This window comes from Oncorhynchus tshawytscha, linkage group LG09, assembly GCF_018296145.1.
Source record: "Oncorhynchus tshawytscha isolate Ot180627B linkage group LG09, Otsh_v2.0, whole genome shotgun sequence".
Taxonomy (NCBI): Eukaryota; Metazoa; Chordata; class Actinopteri; order Salmoniformes; family Salmonidae; genus Oncorhynchus; species Oncorhynchus tshawytscha.
The window spans coordinates 39,178,035-39,194,543 of record NC_056437.1 but is presented as its reverse complement, the minus strand read 5'-3'; the positions used below and the strand labels follow the sequence as shown (position 1 = coordinate 39,194,543).

General features: G+C 40.6%; 1 protein-coding gene across 2 annotated transcripts in view; it reads right to left on the bottom strand.

Moving 5' to 3' along the window:
* The window catches only part of LOC112257950 (G protein-activated inward rectifier potassium channel 2-like), a 120,239-nt gene extending 104,222 nt beyond the window's left edge, over window positions 1–16,017 (bottom strand). The window contains exons 1-3 of one of the 2 annotated variants that reach the window (XR_006084090.1): window positions 15,683–16,017; window positions 10,367–10,442; window positions 7,882–10,176 (exon numbers count right to left, since the gene is read on the bottom strand). Coding sequence is in view for 1 of the 2 variants with exons in the window: in XM_024431904.1 (XP_024287672.1) it covers window positions 15,683–15,710 (28 nt within the window). In the remaining variant the exon portion in view is untranslated. Of the gene's footprint in view, window positions 1–7,881; window positions 10,177–10,366; window positions 10,443–15,682 lie in introns of those variants that run through there. The other variant, XM_024431904.1, reaches the window with a different exon arrangement.
* Between the last annotated feature and the right edge of the window lie 492 nt (window positions 16,018–16,509).

Genomic DNA, 16,509 nt, shown 5'->3' with positions numbered 1-16,509 from the left:
AGTTGCATATCACGGGGGCTATTCAATGCTAATGCAGAACGCCACAGGATGTTTTTGTGCTGGTCAAGGGCAGACAGGTCCGGCGTGAACCAAGGACTATATCTATTCTTAGTTCTACATTTTTTGAGAGGGGCATGTTTTTTTGAGAGGGGCATGTATTTAAGATGGTGCTGAAGGCCCTTTAAAAAAATAGCCAGGCATCATCTACTGACGGGATGAGGTCAATGTCATTCCAGGATACCCGGGCCAGGTCGAATAGAAAGGCCTGCTCGCAGAAGTGTTTCAGGGAGCGTTTGACAGTGATGAGGGGTGGTCGTTTGGTCGCAGACCCATTACGGATACAGGGAATGAGGCAGTGATCGCTGAGATCTTGATTGAAAACAGCAGAGGTGTATTTGGAGGGCGAATTAGTTAGGATGACATCTATGAGGGTGCCCGTGTTTACTGATTTGGGGTTGTACCTGGTAAGTTCATTGATCATTTGTGTGAGATTGAGGGCATCAATCTTAGTTTGTAGGATGGCCGGGGTGTTAAGCATGTCCCAGTTTAGGTCACCTAGTAGCACGAGCTCAGAAGATAGATGGGGGGCAATCAGTTCACATATAGTATCGAGGGCACAGCTGGGGGCAGAGGGAGGTCTATAGCAAGCGGCAACAGTGAGAGACTTGTTTCTAGAAAGGTGAATTTTTAGAAGTAGAAGCTCAAATTTTTTGGGTACAGACTTAGAAAGTAAAACAGAACTCTGCAGGTTATCTTTGCAGTAGATTGCAAAACCGCCCCCTTTGGCAGTTATATCTTGGCGGAAAACGTTATAGTTAGCAATGGAGATTTCAGGGTTTTTGGTGGTTTTCCTAAACCAGGATTCAGACACGGCTAAGACATCTGGGTTGGCAGAGTGTGCTAAAGCAGTGAATAAAGCAAACTTAGGGAGTAGGCTTCTAATGTTAACATGCATGAAACCAAGGCTTTTACGTTCACAGAAGTCAACAAATGAGAGCACCTGGGGGGTGGGAGTGGAGCTAGGCACTGCAGGACCTGGATTAACCTCCACATCACCAGAGGAACAGAGGAGAAGTAGGATAAGGGTACGGCTAAAGGCTGTACGAACTGGCCGTCTAGCACGTTCAGAACAGAGAGTAAAAGGAGCAGGTTTCTGGGCACGATAGCATAGATTCAAGGCATAGTGTACAGACAAAGGTACGGTAGGATGTGAGTACATCCTAGGTAAACCTAGGCATTGAGTAATGAAGAGAGAGATATAGTCTCTAGAGATGTTTAAACCAGGTGATGTCATCGCATATGTAGGAGGTGGAACAACATGGTTGGTTAAGGCATATTGAGCAGGGCTAGAGGCTCTACAGTGAAATAAGACAGTAATCACTAACCAGGACAGTAATGGACAAGGCATATTGATATTAGAGCGAGGCATGCGTAGCCAAGTGAACATATGGGTCCAGTGAGTGGTTGGGCTGGCTGGGGACACGGCGATTCAGACAGTTAGCAGGCTAACAAGCTAACAGTTAGTAGGCCGGAGCTAAACAAGCTAGCAGCTAGTAGACCAGGGCAATCTAGCAGTTAGCAGGCCGGGTTAGCAAACAAGCAGTTAGCATGGGCTAGCAGTTAGTAGACCAGGGCAAGCTAGCAGTTAGCAGACCGGGTTAGCAAGCAAGCAGTTAGCAAGGGCTAGCAGTTAGCAGACCGGGCAGGCAAGCTAGCAGTTAGCAGACCTGGTTAGCAAGCAAGCAGTTAGCAAGGGCTAGCAGTTAGCAGACCGGGCAGGCAAGCTAACAGTTAGCAGACCAGGCCCCGGCAGTTTAGCAGTTAGCAGACCCCCCGCAAGCGGATACCAACATGGCCATCAAGGAACTTCACTGGACTTTATGCAAACTGGAATCCATAAATCCTGAGGTTTTCATTTATTGTAGCTGGGGATTTTAACAAACTAATCTGATATCAATCAGCATATCAATTGCAGTACACATGTGAGTAACACACTCGACCACTGCTACTCTAACTTCCACGATGCATACAAGGTCCTCCCCAAACCTCCTTTTGGCAAGTCTGACTATGACTCCATCTTGTTGCTCCAAAAACTAAAACAGGAAGTGCCCGTGCTTAGGTCTATCCAACTCTGGTCTGACCAATTGGATTCCACGCTTCAAGATTGCTTCGATCACGTGGCCTGGGATATGTTCCTGGTAGCCTCAGACAATAACATTGATGTATACGCTGACTCAGTGAGGGAGTTTATAAGGAAGTGTATAGGAGATATTGTACCCACTGTGACTATTAAAACCTTCCCTAACCAGAAACCGTGGATTGATGGCAGCATTCGGGCAAAACTGAAAGCACGTACCACCGCATTTAATCATGGAAAGGTGACTGGAAACATGACCGAATACAAACAGTGTAGTTATTCCCTCCATAAGGCAATCAAACAAGCAAAGTGTTAGTATAGAGACAAAGTGGAGTCGCAATTCAATGGCTTAAACACGAGACGTGCACTACCGGTCAAAGGTTTGGGGTCACTTAGAAATGTCCTTGTTTTTGAAAGGAAAGCTCAATTTTTGACCATAAAAATAACCTAAAATTGATCTGAAATGCAGTATAAACATTGTTAACGTTGTAAATGACTATTGTAGCTGGAAATGATTTGTAATGGAATATCTACATAGGCATACAGAGGCCCATTATCAGCAACCATCACTCATGTGTTGCCATGGCAAGTTGTGTTAGCTAATCCAAGTTTGTTGTTTTAAAAGGCTAATTGATCATTAGAAAACCCTTTTGCAATGATGTTAGCACAGCTGAAAACTGTTGTTCTGATTAAAGAAGCAACAAAAATGGCCTTCTTTAGACTAGTTGAGTATCTGGAGCATTAGCATTTGTGGGTTTGATTACAGGCTCGAAATGGCCAGAAACAAATAACTTCCTTCTGAAACTTATCAGTCTATTCTTGTTCTGAGAAATGAAGGCTGTTCCATGCGAGAAATTGCCAAGAAACTGAAGATCTCGTACAACGCTGTATACTACTCCCTTCACAAAACAGTGCAAACTGGTTCTAACCAGAATATAACGAGGAGTTTGAGGCGCCGGTGCACAACTGAGCATAAGGACAAGTATATTATAGTGTCTAGATGGAGAAACAGACACCTCACAAGTCCTTAACTGGCAGCTTCATTAAATAGTACCTGCAAAATACCAGTCTCAACATCAAAAGTGAAGAGGTGACTCTGGAATGCTGGTCTTCTAGGCAGAGTTCCTCTGTCCAGTGTCTGTGTTCTTTTGCCAATCTTAATCTTTTCTTTTTATTGGCCAGTCTGAGATATGGCTTTTTCTTTGCAACTCTGACTAGAAGGTCAGCATGCCGGAGTCGCCTCTTCACTTTTCGAATGCACTGTATGACTGGAGACGTTAGCAGAATATTTTTTAATACGTCAAATTACAGGGTAGCCTACACTGTTGACTCTGACAAACAGATCAATAAAAGCAACATTGTCCATATAATAGGCTTACGAGAAGGTGAGACAAAAATAGACAGGAGTAGGCTAATTAGGGTATATCATTCATAATTATAATATAATTCAACAGACACCTCCCTTGGTGAGTCATGCAGTTTCTCCTATTTCTCTCTTGCTCATTCTCCCTGTCACTCCCTCACTCAAACTCAATCAAACTCTCACATGTACAGTTGAAGTTGGAAGTTTACATATACTTAGGTCGGAGTCATTAAAACAAATTTTTCAACCACTCCACAAATTTCTTGTTAACAAACTATAGTTTTGGTAAGTCGGTTAGGACATCTACTTTGTGCATGACACAAGTCATTCTTCAAACAATTGTTTACAGACAGATTATTTCACTTATAATTCACTTTATCACAATTCCAGTGGGTAAGAAGTTTACATACACTAAGTTGACTGTGCCTTTAAAAAGCTTGGAAAATTCCAGAAAATTGTCATGGCTTTAGAAGCTTCTGATAGGCTAATTGACATCATTTGACATCAATTGGAGGTGTACCTGTGGATATATTTCAAGGCCTACCTCCAAACTCAGTGCCTCTTTGCTTGACATCATGGGAAGATTGAGTCCTATATAAAAAAATATATCTAATGAAGGATAATTAACATTCATGTTTAAAGGCTTGATTCTGTCGACATACATACTTGAGGTATGGTTCATTCAGATCAAATGGTTACAAAATCGGAGAGTGAAGGACAGTGCCTGTTGCGCACTGCACATCACTCACCTGTGATAAAGGAGAATGGTGCTGGAATGTATAGCGGCCATTTTACAGGCTCCTTACCAATTCTGCTATTTTGTGTTTTTTAGGCGTTGATCTTAAGTTTTTTTGTACATAATGTTTCTGTCATCGTTTCCTTTGACCGAAAAGAGCTTCTGAACATCAGAAGAGAGACCACTAGCCTCGATTTGCATGAAGATTTCTACTTCAATGAGCCGGCGGCACAGGATATACTGCTCACCCCAGACCAGGCCCTAATTCCTGACACTTGGAAGAGAAAGAGAGCGATATAAGAGGCCGTCGTGGGCCTCTACCCTCTGTTCTATTGGCGGATGTACAATCACTGGAGAACAAACTGGAAGAGCTCCATTTGAGACTATCCTATCATCGGGATCTGAAGAACTGTAATAACTTATGTTTCTTGGAAACTTGGCTGAACTAGGACATGGATAATAATCTAGCTGTTATTTCTATGAATCGGCAGGACAGACCATCAGCGTCGGGTAAGTTCAAGGGGGAGCAGTGTTCAGGAAGTCTCAAAATTCTGCTCACCTGAGTTAGATTACCTCACGATAAACTGTAGACCATACTATTTACCAGGAGAGTTTTCATCTATATTTTTCGTAGCTATCTATTTACCACCACAAGCCGATGCTGGCACTAAGCATGCTCTCAACGTATAGGGCCATAAACAAACAAGAAAATGCCTATCCAGAGGCAGCTCTCCTAGTGGCCGGTGATTTTAATCTTTTCACATATGAGTTCCAAATATCTCTAACGGTCCCCCCAGCGTGAGTTTTCTTATGCCATGATGTCAGAATTCACTCACTGTTCCAATTCACTCACTGTGACTGTTACGCAACAGGACAGTTAACCCATGCTGCCCTCAAACCAAGGCACGGCTTGCTAATTATCTATAGGCTATGTTTAAACTTTTACATTTTACATGATTTTCTAACAGCAGTTTGAAATTAGCTATGTCCTGCCTCCTTATTAATTCACACAGAAGTAGCAATTTCAACTAATGTTTGAGACATGCCATGCTAATGTAAGGTGAGGATTAGCTAGATGAAACTTCTCTCTTCGATGATAGCCCAAGCACTCCAGTGTCTCCTCAGGTCAAGTATGCAGCCATTTGCACATCTCCAGTCAAAACAGGCAGTTAACCCACTGTTCCTAGGCTGTCATTGAACATAAGAATTTGTTCTTAACTGACTTGCCTAGTTAAATAAAGGTAAAAATAAATAGAAATAAAAAACAGAACCTGCCCGAACTTTTTCCCCCTGGTGCATTTTCTGGCTGGCACCCGCATTGCCTTCATTGTTGTTTTCCTTAATAATAATTACTATGCATCCCTGTCAAAGTAAGTGCCGTATTACCTTATCATAACACAGTTTCTGTGTAACATGTTATGTCATTTCTACTGTAGCACACCATATTTATATATGGAGCATAATGTATTATGTGTGTATTCATTTATAACTGCAGACAAGTGACGTATTGATTTCATAAACTTTGGTGTTATACTCAATTGTGCTTATGTAGTTATATTTTTATATTAGTTCTGTAAAACAATGCTAATTGCTCCAAAGAAGTATTAGCTTGTGTTGTATCCTTGGAAGCTGCCTTGGCCTTATCATTACCATTGCATTGTCCTGTGTATTCATTTGGTCTACATAGGTCTGCCCTGCCCCCTTGTGAAGCCCTTGTGGAGCTCTTCAGTTATTGTAATATTGTTTTATTGAATATATTTTATTCTAATTACTAATAATTCCTCTTTATTCTGTACTTTCAGAAGCCACATACACACAGTATTGAACAAAACCTGCCAACATCATAACTGGAACTGAACACGTGCAGAAGATTGAGGTCAGCTTTTGTATGCTAGCAACATACTGTTTGGAGAGGGAGTAGGGAAGTTGAGGGAGTGGAGAGGATGATGAGGGAGTGGAGAGGTGGGTGAGATATTGTCAATATAATTGCATAATAGAACTGCATTTGATTGGTATGTGAACTATGTCCAATTACAAAAAACGTTCAGTAATCATCTAGATGTTAGATGGCGGTGAACTATGTGGCCATTGAGGACAGCAGTGTAGATCAGATGGAAAAATATCTTCTTATACCACTTGGTGGTTTTCCGAGTGCATGTCACAAAGCTGTTTATCATGTCCGCTTTATCCACTGCCCCCATTTTGCGATTAAAGTCAAGCATACAGTCTGGTTTGATCGTTCTCTTTCCTGTCAGGTGGTCCACCTTCCCCATGGCTGTCTCTTCTCCTGTAGCTCCAAGGCATAGCAATTGGTCTCCAACACTGTCTCCCACCAGATCGATCCCCTGTCAGAATCAGCTTGAAGCATTCTGCCTCAGAGGGAGATGGCAAGGGGCTTTGCACTCCAGACTGGCTTATCAAAGCCAACAACAGGGCCAGGAGGAGTGAAATGGCAGGAGGCCTTCCAGCTACCGCAGACTTCCGTACTTCACCCACTTTTGGTGTGCCTCCAAAACCACCAGCATCTTCAGAGGGACCTGGGACTTTGTCGGTGGACAAGGTGTCCTCAGAATCAGGGTTCTCACTGGCCACAAGGTGGGGGGCGGGGGCTGCTGCTCCTCCTCCTCACTGTCATAGTCAGAATCATTGTCAGAATGGACAAAAATCTCCAGAATTTCCGCTTTTTTGACTGAATGGCTCCAAGTGAGTGTTAGGGGTGATGTGATTGGCTGGTGTGGTGATACTGATGATTTGTCTCCACAGATGGTTTGTTTACATAGCAGGTTAATGTAATTAATGTGTCAGGTTAGGATAACTAAAGCAGCAGGTTAGGTAAATTAACATAGGAGGTTACGAGAATGAGGTTAAGGTTAGGAAGAGGGTTCGGGATAGGCTTAATTACAATGCTACAGTTGTCAACAACTGTTGTCTCCGACATGACCCCTAGGGGTGGCAGGGTAGCCTAGTGGTTAGAGCGTTGGACTAGTAACTGAAAGGTTGCAAGTTCAAATCCCCAAATCTATTGTTCTGACAGGCAGTTAACCCGCTTCCTAGGCCGTCATTGAAAATAAGAATTTGTTCTTAACTGACTTGCCTAGTTAAATAAAGGTAAAAAAATACATTTAAAAAAAGAGAGCTGTTGTTGGCCTAGCGACTCCATCTAGCTACAATGGTAGAAACTTAAACAGACCATCTGTGGTGACAAATCCTCAGTAATGTTTTCATAACACTGGCACGGGCCACTTGTATCAATAAATCACTATCAGAAATTGGTTTGTGTGGTAATACATTTTTTATTTACTGTTTTAAGTACTGGTAACATGTCATGCATTCCGATTCTTGCATAGATTATAATGGACACATATAATGTGTGTAAAATGCATTTTAGAAGGTTGTTCTGGTTAGTACACATCAAAGGGTTAATGCAGGAAACAGAAAACTGTCTTACCTCATTTTTACCAGCAAGTCACTTCTGCAACTAGAAACGAAAAAACTATTGAACACATTTATTCCACACACAGGGACACATACAAAGCTCTCCCTCGCCCTCCGTTTGGCAAATCAGACCATAACTCTATCTTTCTTATTCCTGCTTACAAGCAAATACTCAAACAGGAAGTACCAGTGATGAGCTTAATGCGGAAGTGGTCCGATGAAGCAGATGCTAAGCTACACGACTGTTTTGCCAGCACAGACTGGAATATGTTCCGGGACTCACCCGATGGCATTGAGGAAATTACCATGTCGGTCACCGGCCTCATTAATACTTGCCAGAGGACAGCTAGTTTCCGTTCTCCTCTAGGTAAATTTACTTTAATACAAAACCTAGGAGGCGCGTAGTTGTCACCCCCTTCCATAGACTTATACAGTAGATTGACTAATGATTACACCCTAGATCAGGACACTAACCTGGACACTTATAAGAAATCCCGCTATGCCCTTCGACGAACCACCAAACAGCCAAAGCATCAATACAGGACTAAGATTGAATCCTATTACACTGGCCCTGATGCTCCTCGGATGTGGCAGGACTTGTAAACTATCATTGATTACAACGGGAAACCCAGCTGCGAGCTGCCCAATGACACAAGCCTTCCAGACAAGCTAAATGCCTTGCTTCGAGAAAAGCAACATCAACGGGGCTGTAGTTGAGTGGGTCGAGAGCTTCACGTTCATCAATGGCAAGCAGTACAGAAGTCTGGAACCAACAGGACCCTGAACAGCTTCTACCCCAAAGCCATAAGACTGCTAAACAGTTAGTTAAATAGTTAACCAAATAGATATCCGGACTGTCTGCATTGACCCTTTTTGCATACTTTTTTTGACTCATCAGATATGGTGCTGCTGCTGTTTACTTTCTGTGACTTTATTCCTAGTTATATGTACATATCTACAGTACCCCGTACCCTTGCACATCGATACGGTACTGGTACCCATTGTCTATAGCCAAGTTATCTATATTCATAGTGTATCTATTACTACTTTTATTATTAGATGTTTAACTTTTCTATAATTTATCTATTTTCTTTCTCTCTGCATTGTTGGGAAGGGCCCGTAAGTAAGCATTTCACTGTTAGTCCACACCTGTTGTTTACGAAGCATGTGACAAATAACAAATAACATTTTACCTTGAATCTGAGCGGAGGCGGTTAGCATTTTGAAACTATTTAACCATAATCTTAATTGTTTAAAACCTGGATGTTTCATGTCATTTTATGAAGCATATCATATCTTGTTTTAAAGTAGCCTAGCCAAGCCAAAATACAATCATAGACATGTTGGGGGAATTATTATTTTATAAACACTTTATATGCCATTAAAACCAGCATTATCTATTGGTTTTCAAATCAATGTTATTTTATTGTCCAGCAGCCAAAGGCATAATCCTAGTCAAATCAGTAACCCAGTTGATGCATCTTTAGATCTCCCCATTCTCATGCGGTGCGCTTTTGAGAATGGTGTTTTGTCGCTAATTACATTTCCCGCCTTCTAGATGGTAGTGGGATAAACAGGCCGTAGCTCGGGTAGCTGAGGTCCTTGATAATCTTCTTGGCCATTCTGTGACCCCGGATGCTGTAGATGTCCTGGTGGGCAGGCATGCATTGGGCTGACCACACCATTGTCTGGAGAGCCCTGTGGTTGCGGACAGTGGAATTGATGAGGATCTACCCCATCACACCACTCTTATTAATCATTAATAAAAAATAATACAATGGGCCATTATATCATCTGTTTCCCAGTATTTCTATGCATATAATGTCTGTGGGTGAGTTATGATTTGTTTTTGCCATTACTTGATCTATTTTAAATGTAAGAATATGTTGCAGATTTAAACTTTAATTGGTGCCTATGTAAACAAATAAATATGAAATGTTTTCAATATCCAACTTGTTCCTCTACAATACTTTTTAGGGTAGGTAATAAGCTGTAGTCAGGTGGTCATTACCAGGTTACGATGAGGTCTTAACTATGACCAGTACATAATATAGCACATAATAGTGGTCACAATTATGACCAACTGGTTGTATCATGGCCAGAAAAATACTTAATATTGTGGTCAGTAAAATTATGTAAAAACCTCCATCCTTTTCTTCACGGTGACAGCTGAGAACTCTTTTAGGTTCTAGATGGCACTTTTTTTGATGAACCTTTTTAGGTTCTAGATGGCATCTTTTTTTCTCTTGGGGAATCCAGTTTCTCTCCAGATGCAGAGAAAAAAACTGTAATGATCATTAACATAGCTAGTACAAACCTAGCTCTTACAAAGCTGGCTAATAGGAATCAATACACATTGAAGATCAGAGTATCAAACAGAAGAAAAAAACACAAAACTTGACTATTGATTTAAGGAGTGGTGGTGCTGCTCTCTCCTTTCCACTGAGTGTGTGGCCAAGCACTGCTGTAGAGGACATGCATCAGGTCATTGACATTTTTCAGGAACTGTAACGACAGAGACAAATCATGATTAACCATTACCTAAGGTCTTCACTAAGTTAGACTTAGCATAGAAAGTACATTGACTATGTTGCCCCTCAGCAATCTGCCAGTCAGGCAGACATACGGAGAGAGCTCGAGAGAGAGAGAGAGAGAGAGAGAGAGAGAGACAGCAAAACATAGGCTATTTACGTACATTTCTTAGTTAGGATAACTTCTGTATTCCTTCCTTTTGTTCCCTCCTCTATCCTGCCATCCAAGCTAGAAGATTCCTGCAAAAAAGAAAACCAAGAATTGAAAAAGGCAGTTGAAAGTTGTAACGTTAGAATGAGTGTTGAGGGGGAGCTGGGATAGGCTAAATGTATTGTGTTGTCAAATACAAAATACCAGTATCCCTGATGAATCAAGAAAAACTTCACTTCCAAATGGGGTGTACACGTTTCAAGAATTAGGCTATCTTAAAATATCTCTCTCTCTCTCTCACACACACACACAATTTCTCTTGTTCTCTCTCAGACACTATCTCACACACACAGCTGGCATGACACAATGTTGACATGATGAAAATATTTTCAATATGTTTTTGTGATCATCATCTCTCTCCCCCTTTCTCCAATACGAAAATGGGGCCCCGGACATTTGACCGGCAGCATTTTAACTTTTGAGGTACTCAAGGTACTCAGAATGACAGAAATCACATTTAGATTATGGTAATTCATCTTAACAGAACCTGCAAGTTGAGGATGCAACGATGTGCGGTCCGTCTTACCGAATTCTGATGCCAACAAGACATTTCATGTGACAGAGATTAAAATATAATTTCTAAATTTAGAAAGAGGGGAGATCTGATATACAACAACGAACATGGGGTGCTAGGATTGTGCATTTGGCTACTGGACAATGAAAGAAAGTTTATATAAAATAATTGCCTCCACGGATATGGTCTGATTTTGGCTGGGTTACTTTGAAGCAAGGTACTTTGAAGCAACCATTAAGTATATGTTTTCAAAATGCATACTGCCTCCAGCTCATTACAAAGTGGTTTGAGATACTGTAGCTGTTGCGCTGTCTGACAGATTTTCTGCTCAAAGGCTCTGTATCTGTATGCTATAAACCTATAGACCGATAAGCATGACTGGTCAAGTGTATTTACATCGACTGGTATTAACATCAATGAATAGGATAAAAAGCATTATTTCACAATGGGATTTTTTCTTCTCCCAGACAATTGGCCAGTACCAATTTTGTTTATCTGCTTTTCTATTTTTTTTATCTGCCAAAAGCCGGCTAATACTGGCTAATGGAAACTATGCACAGAACACACACACACGCACATAGATAGCAAGACAACATTGACATGACAATGTTTTCTATACACACACACACACACACACACACACACACACACACACACACACACACACACACACACACACACACACACACACACACACACACACACACACACACACAGAGAGAATACACACAGACACAGAAATGTACTGTCATTTCAAGTGGAACTGACAGCATTTTAGCAACATGAAATCTTAAAATCTGTTCATATACACCCCCAGGAAGAATATGACACTTAAACAAATTAATTCTGACAAGAAAGCACTTAGATGTTGTAATTTTCATACATTCTTAGAATGTTTGTGAATTACGTATACTAAGGCTTTTGTGAAAATTCCCTAGCAATATAGAGTGGGAAAGCGGCCGTGCGTTTGGACAATTAACTGCAGTAAATAAAACCTAATAAAACCATCTGTCTCGTCCAGGACCAGAGTCTATGCAGATAGCCAATCAGAGCTACAGTAGAGCTGTATTTTCCACACAGGCCTGCCATTCACTTTGAATTGGACTGTTTGTTTACAGGCAGTTGCAACAGCAAGACTTAAGATATTTCAAACGCATTCGCGTCTCAAAAAGTCACAAAACACATTTCTGCAAATATGTCAATACCACTTGGGAGTCCTCTTACATTTGGGAACTTAACAGTCCTATTGATCAAACAACCATGAAAAGTTAGGCTTTCTCTCCCTCAGTTATGCACATCAACAAAAAAATCAACAACTAATGCTAGCCAGAGAAAGGTGAGCTAAAATCTAACGAAGGAACATTAGATAAACTCTCTCAAACTTTTTCATTTAATTGACAGTCAAAATTGCACTGATAAACAGTGGGGAATTGTAGCCTACTCCTCCTTCTTCAGCGTGCCTGCTAACAATACATGCTTGTCCCAACCAAGTTCCCAAAGCTAACTGGCTAAAGTTGGCTAGCTTGCTAGCTAGCTACTTCTAGACACAAACGAGAGAACATCTTACTGACCATTTTACTCACCCTAGCAAAGCTGGTCAGGCTGTTTACATGTTATCTAGAGCGTTCATGACTAACTATTAATTTATTTTCTTACGTTTACTGACACTGGTCGATTTAAACCTGATCGCAATATTTTTTGGAGTACCAAGAAATGCATTGGTGAATTATATTAATCATGCATTGAACTGCATCCATCTACTCTGCCAACAATGCCTTAGTGTACATCATGAAATGTTACTGCAAATATAACCTATTTTTAAAAGCTTTTATAAAGTTGATTTTGTAGCATAAACTGGAAATGTTCAATTTTGGGATGATATTATGATTGTCTGTTTGTTTCATATCTGCAATGTAGTTAAAAAGCTGACAATTCCACTTTAACTAAACAGATATCAAAATGTTAGCTAGCTAGCTACAACAGGTAACAATTTAAACTTACCATGTCCATGGAGGATTAGCCAGAGAGCTAACATTAGCTAGCTAAAACTAGCCAGCTAGCTAGCAACACTTTTCTTGATGTTCTTCTCCCCAACAAACCGCCGCTTTAAAATAAAACAAGAATGCAGGAGAACAGGCACTACCACTTAGCAGTCTAATCTTTTCAAATTTTTTTGTGTACATTTCGAGAAACTGATGTTGTTTCCCAGTGATGTTGTTGTGTAGCCTACCGGGCACTTTGTCCCAACATGCTGTATGGAATGTTGACGCTCGAGCAATATGCTCAAGCAAGCAGGCTGCCTGCGCTCACAGATCTATTGCTGCGCGAGGCACAGATTCCAATCCAAGTTTTAGCTGGAACTGATATGCCTACATCCTTACTTAGTTACTGAAATTAAAATAAAATTACTGCATGCATTATGTTAATTGCTTAAAAGCAATTGTCATATTCTCAGGGTCAAATTCAGGTGCAATAATGCTTTTGTAATTATTGATGGAAATAAATGGGATAACAATAGGGTTTTGTAAATCCTGGTGGATTGTAGTAGGATATTGCAATAAAAGACATAGGCCTATGTGTTATTTGTTAAATTCTGAAAGCAAATGTAGTTAGTCATAATAGAACAGCAAATTGCATTCAGTGGAACAGAAGAAAATGTGCACTACAATAAATATTGCAATTAACATCAACAAAAGATTATCATTAGAAGCCAACAGACACAGCAAGCTACCAGATATCATTCATTAAACAACAATTATTTCAATGTACTGCAGGTTTACCGCATTTTTGTATTATTGTACATATTTATCTTCCATGCTGGTAGCCAAGAACAAATGTTATGGAAGTGAATGTGCACTTTTCAATTGGGTGGCCTGCAACTATGAAAAACACTGCCATAGCCTGTAGTAAAAGCAAAAGCATTTATAGCATCGGAGATTCTATAATTTAGGGATCATTTCTGATAGCTATAGGACCGCAGAGACTGTCACTAATGTTAGCTTTTAATGACCTATCAAATTCGATGACCTGGAGGTGAAATATCACAATTCTTTGTTATTTTTTAAAATTGGTATTTCATCACCTGCTGAATAAAAGCTTCAAATGACCCTACTCCTGAAAAAGTGAATTGGGCTGGATAAGCTGAAGTGGACTCGGCCAGAGTACCATTAACCGGAGCCCAGAGTAATATCATTCTGCCAGACTCTGAAAAAGCTTGGCCTGCATGAAGCCCACCGAGTACGAGTCCATGCAGAGTGTCAAAACGGAATAGGGCCGAGCCCAGCATGTTGACTGGGTACAGTATGCCATGAGACCCTAACCTGCTTTGGTGCCCTCTGCCAGCTGTTGTTTGCCAAATGTGCTAAGCTGAATCATGCAAACACTTCTGGAAAAAAAACATTACTCCAACTGTAATAATTGTAATGGTTCTAATGTCTTATTTGCACTGGGTGCATGGCTTACAAACACTATGCACATGTTTATATAAGATTGGTGTAGCATTTAGATAACTGGTCAGTAGTTCAATCAGATTTCAACCAAAAAACAGATATTACCCAAAATAATATGTATTTTTCATGACGTCAAAAAAACATTATTTCAACCAGTAACATACGTCTTTATCACATCGTATGCCCACTGGGCTGCGCTGCTGCAGAAAGGCAACAGTCTGGAGGCTAGACCTATAGCCTAAAAAAATGACATTTCCCAGGATAGGGTAGCAAGCAACAGGCATTGTTCTTAAACAATAGTCTAACCTTACTCAGTTCACTCACCCGGCTCCTTTCCTATGAAGATGACTTGTGTCTCAGAATTGTTCCCCTTTTCGTCCCCAAAACAGATCCTATCGTTTATCTTTTCTTCCGCAAGGTAGAGGGCTCTACCTTTCGCTTTGTCCTGCCATCGAACCGATCCCCTTCAAGCGAGAAAGCTGCGCGCACACTCCATGGTTTTGAATGTAAGATCTCCACGTCGCCATGGAGATGGAGGGAGCTCTTATCCAGAAAATAATAGGTATCGCTTCATTAGCAACAACGCTTCACCAAGCCGGCCCCTTCAGCATTTGCTTTGACGACAAAAATGCCTTATTGCCGTGATCACTAATTTAATGAGAAAGTATTCTCTAGATAGAAGCTGATTCTAGAAAAAGATTATATTCTAGAACATTAAAAAATGCCAGGCCTGTGTTTGAAAGAACAAGACGCAATTTAATGGAAAATGCAATAACTGATAGTTAAATGTTTTTGTTTTATGGTATACTAACATTATTAGAAAGGTTGAAAACACAATTAACCCACAGACCTCAAGGAAAATAAAGTGCTTCATTAATATTCTGTGGAACATAGGCCTATAGGCTAAGTAGCCAACACAAATCTATGGAAATACTCTTTTGACAGATTTTTCTGATAAAGCACACACGTTATTCAATTACTGTTAATAATGTCTGACAAATGAGAATGCAAGGATAGATAAGAGATCATGTGGAAACCATCTGTATAAGGTTCCACTGTTCCTTTTTCACGTGCGGCAAGTGCATGTTATAAACGAGACCTCACACTCAAAGCTTGTTGCTTTTTCATTGCAATGATAACTGGATACTCTTGTTCACTTGTACAATTTACGAAAGATAAAAAGGGGAAACGGTGCACTGTGTTATGTAAAATCACCCACTCCCCCACTTATATTATCCGTAATTTCTCAGTCACCACAAAACCAGTCTAACGTCCGGGGTGAAATAAACCAGTTTACATAACCTACCTTGTTGATAGACGCCGCTCTTATTCATTCATTCTGTTGAACAATTAAGATTGTCGTTTCACATAGGGGCAACGTAGGCTAAGAGTTGCTAATTTCACCTTTCCCCTCACATCTCGTCGAAAAATCCATCTCCTTTCATTCTGTTATGTCCCCTTCTTTTGAGCTCGGCCAAGTATGAAGAGAGAGAGAGAGAGAATGGGCGAGAGAAAGTCTGAGTGAGGGAGAGAGTAGGCTATTTGTGTGTAAAGAGGGACAGGGGTTGAGAGAGAAAGAAAGAGCGGGAGAGGGGGAGGAGGACTTCAAATAGCTGAGATCCAGGTTGTTGTGTATGGACAGAGCTGTCATGAAGAAGTGTATGAGTATTGAGGAAATCACAGAGGATCTGTGGAAGCAACCCAACCAGGCAACCTGGTCTCAGAGCATTTAGTATTATTCTGTATGTAAATCCGAGACGTTCCATTTAGTATGATATGTTATGAATAACAATTTGTAATATGTGTTCTGAATTTGCAAAAATGTACAATATGTTACGAATTTGCAAAACATATGATATGTTACAAATTCTAGCTAGATGGCTAACGTTAGCTATCTAGCTCACATTAGCTAGGCTATGGGTTGGAGTTGGGGTTAAAGTTAAAGTTAAGTTTAGGAGTTTGGTTAAAGGGTTAGAGTTAGGGGAAGAGTTAGCTTAAATGGTTAAAGTCAGGGTTAGGAGAAGGTTTAGATAACATGCTAAGTAGTTGCAAAGTAACTAAAAAATAGTAAGTAGTTGAAAAGTTGCTAATAAGTTGCTAGATGTTTGTGTTGTACCAGCAAGGTCTCATAGA